The 8,107-nt window shown below is 30.9% G+C and overlaps 1 protein-coding gene across 1 annotated transcript; it reads left to right on the top strand.

The window, feature by feature from the left end:
* Nucleotides 1-3,549: 3,549 nt before the first annotated feature.
* On the top strand, nt 3,550-5,389 carry LOC149891506 (uncharacterized). Its single transcript, XM_090077080.1, has one exon. It carries the CDS (start codon nt 3,795-3,797, stop codon nt 5,304-5,306), a length of 1,512 nt encoding a protein of 503 aa, XP_089933206.1. The 5' UTR covers nt 3,550-3,794; the 3' UTR covers nt 5,307-5,389.
* The last annotated feature ends 2,718 nt before the right edge of the window (nt 5,390-8,107 follow it).

Raw genomic sequence — 8,107 nt, 5'->3', positions numbered from 1 at the left:
TTAACAATCATGTGTTACTCCTAGTTTGATTACACTGAGATATAATTTGAGCATAGTTTGTAAAAGCTACTTGATAATTCTCTAAAATTTTGATTCGTTGAAAAATTAGGCTTTTTAGAATGTTTTTTTAGGTGGGTAACTTGGCAAAATAAACAATCTCAAAAACCAAATCCTCTGGTCTGTGGTCTAACAACCACTTTGTTATAGTCTGTAGCTTGGGAAAAGGCAAGTTTCTGTCTCCCTTCCCATTCTTTTACGTTATTGCTCTGCAGGAATTACAAATGCTCAATCGAACTCTATTTTCTTTGAAATCAATGAGATTCCCAAAAAAAAAGACCTAATATTCTTTCCTTAATTAAATCAATAATTTATCTGTCAGATTTTGAAAAACAAAGGATGCGTTCAGATTGCCGACGATCTTGATGAGTTTTTCTTGTTACATGGAATCATCAGTGGTGAGAATCTTTGAAAAGTAACTTCAGCACAAGTTGTGTTGGTAAATATTTAATTGCAAAAAAAATTTAGTTGTTTTGGCAGTTGACAACTTACTTTTGGCTACTTTGATGTTGCAACATTTTCCGGAAAACAAGAAGCATTTTCACTTTTTTAAACAGTTAAATAAATTTGCTCAAAGCCATTAAAGATTTCGGGAGATATTTTAATACAAGAAAATAAGCACAACAAGGTTATAAATAACAAGGTTATAAATATTTTACATAAATAAAAGAACTTGAAGCCCTAACATTACTTTAGAGGTTTTTCTACAAATTTTCTTTGAATTATAAAATTTAAAAAGTTCTTATATTGTGTTTATTTACAAGTTTTGTCAACCATTTTAAACAAGTTTTGTCAACCATTTTAAATAGAAACAAAACCAACATTTGGGTTAACAACTAAAATATAAAGAGGTCTTTATGTTTAAAATTCAGAACAATTAGAAAAAATGCCTCCTACAAAGAGGTTTCTACCCCAAATTTTATACAAAACTAATTAAAAAAAGGACCCTTTGTAGGCAAAGTACACGCAAATGTGAAATCTAATTACCATAGATTCCCATAACCACTAGTCGCATGATATTATTACTAAAGAAGTTATTTGATGGGACTTTGAATCTTTAAAAAGCATAAAAAGCACAAAAAGTTCCTATATTATGGGCATTTTTTAAAAGGCGTGATTCCTAATTTAAGAGCTATATCTTTGCACAGACAAAAAATATCTGGCTTCTTTTTTTTTTTGCCAGCAAACTACGTGCCAAGGCATTGCTCTGTTAAACTTTGAAAATTCTATAGTCAATAATAAGATCAGAATAAAAACGTAAAACATCCGTTTTCATCTTTTAAAAAGGCTTTAAATACCAAACCAATGCTCTACGTCCTTGTGCAAAAACCAACTCTTAAAGAGTTGATGCTTTTTCTTGTTATAACCAACACACATATATATATAAAGAGCTTTTGATATTTTTAAATTTGCTTTTACCAAAAAGTGAAGAAAAAAAAAAAAGGATTTACAACTGCGCTGCAAGTTCGCAAAAATCTAAAAAACTTTAAATGTGATTTTCTCCTTTAAAGAGATTAGTTCTTAATTGAATTTAGGACCAATTTTGGATAGGCATGATTCGTTTCCTGTTTGTTAAATGCTCAATGCCAAGCTCTTGAAACAGACTATTAATATCTGTGCCTAAACAATAAGTGTCTTCCTTAGCATAAAATGTAAACAATGTTGTATGTTTAGTTCTGAAATGGCTTACGTTGGTTTCAGCTAGCAGAAGATTTCACTGCTCAAGGCGGGACCCCAAAACCTTTGCCTATTACCTGGAAAGTTATAGGTCTTTTACAAGGTCGTTAAAATTGACCTGAGTTAAAAAGTGTGGCTCATTCTTGTCCAATTCTTCTTTATAAAAACCATCTTCTTGGTCTTCGACATCACACTAAACTTCATCTGAACCATCATCAGCTGTGGTGTTTGGATGATGCGTTGGTTGAAGGGCACAGAATTTTCAGTATCACGCAAAACTTGACGGAAATTTTGAATAGATTACAGCTGGTTTGTTGTTCTTTGTGAACCCTGCTATGTTAGTTATGCAGAAGTAACAATCGGACATGATTGGTTGGTTCACGCCACACCATGAGTATTTAGAAAGGCATTGAACATTTGTTTCCGAGTAGCTATTGTGTTAGCCAAGAATAAATATTGTGTAGCAACAATGAGGAGTCCAACTTTTATCCTCGTCACCAAGTTTGATACCAGAGAAAATTGATATGCAGCTTTGAGTCGCTCGACTAAATTCTTTCTTTGACCTTTAGTGATGAAGTTCCCACAGTTGTATCAAAAATTGTCCTTATAGTTAACTCATGCTCAACTCGCTCTTGATTGTAATTATTTTAAACTTTTTAGTAATCTGGAAAAAAAATGCAGCATTACATACAGATTAACAAGCAATTTTATGAGAAAATTACAATATAACATACGCATCAACCAGCAATCTTATGAGAAAAACTGTACGTGATAGAATATTTATGAATTTATTTATGGATTTATTATTATTATGGATTATTGGATTTTTTAAAAATCTGCTCAACAATCTTTGCTTATTTCAACCAAAAAAACTTAGGAGAAAAAAAAACTTTTTTTTCGGTTAGTGTAATCTAACACGTCTTTTATCTCGTTCTTTTAATGTATATATTAATTACGTAACGCAATTAGGTCACTTAACAAACCACTTTTATTTATCAAACTAAGCCACTAAACTAAGTCCCTATTAAAAATACCTCCTTTTTTTTTTTTAGCATTTGTCCCTTTGTACCGTGGTGTGAACAAACAAAGTCCTATGCTTTAAGAAAGTCCTAATTTAAGAAATGACAAATTTTGTATACATAAAATAAACATTTAGAGAAAAAAATTTAGTTATTTTATCTAACTAGATATCTTGTTAAAATAACAAAGCTATTTTCCGCAAATGTTTCTTTTATATATACGAAATTTGTCATTTCTTAAATTAGGACTTTCTTAAAGCCTATACTTTGTAAGGTAACACCACAGTATCAGCTTTTTGCCTGGACAGAAAAAAGTATCTTAAATATCAAGCCGAAAAACAGAATACGAGGAATATGATCTCGAAGAATGATTTGAAGTATTGTGCCGGACCATATGAAAACAGTTTTTTAGTCTGGACGTTTTTATCTACATATTCTACACATCACTAATCCTGATTCACGAATAAGAAAAGCTTTTTAGATTCTTTCTATCGTATAATTTGTAATTCCATGCTATTAGGAGTAATGATATAATACGATTATTTTATCGTGTGTGTGCGAGTGTGGGTGTAGGCGTGTTTTAATACGATTTTCCTTTTTTCCTACTTAATTATTATTATTTTTTTCTAATAAATTTTTAAGCCACAATATAGTCTAAAATAATAATCGGTCCTGTTCGTTATCACTCATTGTCGGTTATCTGGTAATTAGAAATATTCCAATGTGAATAATCATATACGAACAATTCCTTAAAGATTAAACTGTTTAAAAAATGTCTGATGCCACGCGATTTTTGTGCTTGTATCCTCGTGATCAAAATTTTTGGTTGATCATGAGGTCAGAAGATTGATAAAAGTGTAAAAAATCTGCGAAGAAGTTCATGTACAACGTTAACTGTGTAGAAGAAGTTATACGCTTAATTTTTATTCCTCAATTAACAATGGTTTTTAAATCTTCTTTAATGGATTTACTGTTAAAAATATTTTGTAAGCGGTAAAAGATTTGAAAGCAACCGATTCAAAAATTTGACATTAGCTTAAGATGGCTGTAAGTAAAGTATCTAACAATAAGAATTCGATGGTGGAAGAATATTTCAAGATTAAGAAAAAACTTTTAATCGGAATGCTATTTTTAAGAATGTTTATTTCAGGTGCAGAATATTCTGTTATTTTGCCGACAGCACTAATTTACATGGACAGGTTTAATAAAAGTAGAATTATTATGGGAATGGTTGTTGCTCTGTACCCAATCGGTGCAATTACTTCGTTACCAATATTTGGGTACATGTATGACAAAACCAACAGAGTTAAAGAACTTTTATTTGTGTTGAACTTATTTCAGATCATTGGAAATATAGTGTATTCAATAAATTTCTCCATCTGGTATCCTCTTTCTGGAAGGTTTATTAGTGGGTTAGGTGATGGTTTTATTGCATGCGCTGCAGGAGAATTAACTCATTTATATTCGTCAAATACAAGATTGGCTATACTCTCTTTTCTAGAAATAGGTCGCGTTTTTGGTCTGATGATAGGGCCTTCGCTTAATGTTGTTATAGGAAGAAACTCTTTTATACTCTATACGTGGGTGTTGGATAAAACTACGCTTCCAGGAGTTGTAATGGCATGTATATGGATTATTTATGAGCTTTTAACAGTCTGTTGCGTTTATAATATTGGAAAAGAAAAAGAGGAGTACTATTGCAATCTTTTAAAAGGAAAAGATGAACAGAGGAAAAATGCTGAAACTCAAACAGTGAAACAGGAAAAATTGATTTATGCAGATAATTTTGATGAATCAGAGAATGAAAGCGACAAGTCTTCATTAACTGGTTTACTATCAGATAGATACATATTAGAATCAGAAGATAGTTATTACGACGAAAGCGAAGAGTCTATAAAAACAAACCTCTTACGTAGTTATTGGTTGAACACAATCAAAGCAATCTCTTCGGCTGAGTTTCTAGTAGTATTTTTTGCGGATCTGGTGCTTTGGATGATTCAAACTCAATTTGAATTGCTTCTCCCTTACGTTACTGAATTTGATTATCACTGGAGTCCAGCTGCAGCCAGTTTGGTATATGTTGGTGGTAGCTGCATTATTTTGATAGTGTTTCTAATTATCATCTACCTATCCAAAAAAATAACTATTCAAGAGTTGTATCTTATATTGCTTTCACTAATATTGACTTCTATTTCGACAGGATTGGTCGTGCTTGAAAGCATGACTAAGCAGTTAGCTTTACGAGTCATCATTTTTTTTATCATAGTTTCACTAATGTTTGTAGCTTTACCATTTAACCTTATTTCGACAAAAAACCTCACAATGAAAATGTTTCCGCTCGAAAATCAAGGCATCATTCAAGGTTTTTTCTCCGTGGCTTCACGTATTGCCATGATTACAGGGCCTATTAGTATGAGCTTTGTGTTAGAAAAGCGAAAATATTATGGAATAGGAGCTTCAGCAGCGTGTCTTTTAGCTATATTAGGACTTTCTTGCTCTATTAGGCGTGTAAAAAAACTTATTCATCGAAATGAACTAAAGAACAATGCATGATGTTTTAAAAACTCATTGTTTTTAAATATTTTAGTTATCACACGAATAAAGTAAAATAACAAAAATGAAATATTTTAACAAAAGATGAATTATATATTTAAGTTTTTAGTTATTGATTATATATTTAAGTTTTTAAAGCTTTCTTTTCTTTTCTACTCCCGGTAAAATATTACTCAAAATGATCTTTGAAAGATAAAATGTTCAAATAACATAGAAGGCATGTTTTTCTAAAGACCAAAAAATTATAATTGGTTATAAACCTCAGGTTCAATAACCAAGTCTAAAACCCGAAAGGTAAATTCGTTTTAGAGAACTGATGAAACTTTTGGAGAACTGATGAAATTAGGAAATGCAAATTTCTAAAATAGGAAAAAAAAAAAGCCTGATTGTACAAACTCATAGAAACCCAAAGCAAAGTTTTAACCGTGAAATATTTAAAGAGAATTTTATTGAACTTGAACTGGCTTTTTGTTTTGTTTTAATTTGAAAAGTGTACCTAAAGTTGTTTCGTTGATACAAAATTTTATTAGGAATCGTAAATCAGAAAACTACTTACAATTAGTCAACGATATGTTGTCTCATTTGAAACATTTGGGATGCAACATGAGCATTAAACTACATTATTTACATTCTAATCTGGATTGATTTCCTGAAAATCTTTGAGATTTCAGTGTGAATAACAAGACGAAAGATTTTACCAGGATTTTTGCACGATAAAAGAACGGTACCAAGGGCGGTGGGGCATATATGTGATGATTGATTACTGATGGAATCTCGGTCGGGATCTCAAATACGCATCTCTTATAAATCTTATAAAAGATTATATTTGAATAAATTTTTTAACATTCAAATATTGAATATATTTTAAAATACCAAGTTTTTGTTGAAATTTAGATTGTAATCCACTGAATGGGCCCAAATGAAGATAAAAAACGGTTTGAAATAAGTGAAGATAAAAAACAAGTATTTTTACTCAGCATAGTTATAACATCTACCATCTACATCCGCCTGAAGACAAATGTAAAAGTTACAGATAAAAGATGTTAATAAGTTTTCGATAGGTCGAATTTCCGTCTTTACCCGAGTAAAGAAAAGTAACAAATGAATACTTTTTTAAAAAACAAACGCGTAAAAAGGGGTTTAAGAGTTTAAGATTCATGATTCTTGTCACAAAAATGAGCTTATAAAAATAAGTCTCATCTCATCAAGTAAAAATAAAGACAAAAAGAGAAAAACGATGAAAACTCAAAGCATATTAGGTCATTAAAAATGGGAGACAATAAAATACAATGCTTTAAATAAAAAAGAAAATATAATGAATTAATTTACTGAAAAAATCGTTATTTATTTTTTTATTTTTAACTATATACAATGTTGGGTAAAAGATTTAAAATCATGATTTAAATCATTTCTTGTATTGCTTACATTTAAATTATATAAAACTGATACAAGATTCCCGGTGATATAAGTTTAGCAATTATTCTTGATGGAGTTTTTTTTCGAAAGAATTCAAAGAAAGACAATAAAGTTATTTCCCAATGTGTTAATTACGTCAACTATGAGCAATCAGGAGCCAAAAATGTAACTAGCAATTTTTTGCTAAATTTGAGAGTTAGTAATATTCGTCTTTCTCTTATATAAAATATTGGATTAGAAGCTTTCCAGTGAAAGTAAAGATACAGAGAGTAGTACTTTCTAAATATCCAGATTGAACACAGATTACTGATTAGCAAATATGATACAAAAAAGAAAAGTATGGCAAAATCAGCATACAAAAGAACAAAACTTTAATGACGACAAGGGTAAAAGTGCAATTCAGACTGATCTGTTTGTCACATCCAGCAATTCACAGCGAAATCAGAGGAAAGTTGACAGTTTGATTGTAGACTACATGATTGATTCCATGCTACCATCAAACACATTAGAAAAACGTGCACTTGTGGTACTTGTAGAGGTTACTTGTAAAGGAGCTAAATTATGGCCTATAGTGATACATTTTTAAACATAGTAGGTCGTGATTGGAGCAAATTACGATCGAATAGTTCAATAAATTCAAAGTGGCTATTCGAATAAAATTCATATATAATTATGCATCTGATTTTCGAATAATTAGTATAACATGCTTATTAGAACCATTTCTTTATTGATGTCAATTAAATTCTATATTGAATGTCAATTAGCAGCTATTTAATTATATTTATACGTTACGTTGTCAAGATGCCTGCAGAAGCAACATAAAAATACCTGTGCAAAAACCAGAAAGTGACCTTATTGGCGACATGAAGAATACATTAGCATTAAGAGTTAAAGAAAACCGCAATAATTTATCAGGATTATTTCAGTATTTTAGCTATTCATAAAAACTACGCATAGACATTGGGGGAGAAAAACCGGGTGAAGCCTTAAGAGGCTTCCCAGCAAGCACACAACGTTGAAACAACGTTGAAATAACGTTGATCAAAGTCGATCAACGTTTTTTCAACGTCGTGTGCTTACTGGGTTGGATTAATTTTTAAACTTAAGAAGCTGAAGGCGCTATTAGCATGAAAAGATTACATTAGGACGTTTGTTTTATGCAGCTCGGTCACGATATTGAAAGATCGCATTATTACTGAAAAGCTAAGCAATTGACAAAATGGGATTCGACCTGCAACGTAGTTACGACAGTGAAGGAGTCAGGATGGTTTTTGGTTTGGTATCACGATTAAAGTTAAATCAGTTATAAAATCGTGGGTTTAGAATCGAACTTCATAGTTTTTATATACTCACGTATTTATATGAGTGGCATATCATTCATGTTA

This window comes from Hydra viridissima, unplaced genomic scaffold (genome assembly GCF_058129835.1).
Source record: "Hydra viridissima isolate aposymbiotic clone 2 unplaced genomic scaffold, HvirCarnegie_v1 scaffold_2, whole genome shotgun sequence".
NCBI classification, from domain to species: domain Eukaryota; kingdom Metazoa; phylum Cnidaria; class Hydrozoa; order Anthoathecata; family Hydridae; genus Hydra; species Hydra viridissima.
Note: the sequence above shows the minus strand (reverse complement) of the source record. Positions and strands in the feature narration are given on the sequence as shown.

Coding starts and splice junctions, on each gene's coding strand:
- LOC149891506 (XM_090077080.1), top strand. CDS start 3,795: ATGGCTGTAAGTAAAGTATCTAACAATAAGAATTCGATGGTGGAAGAA.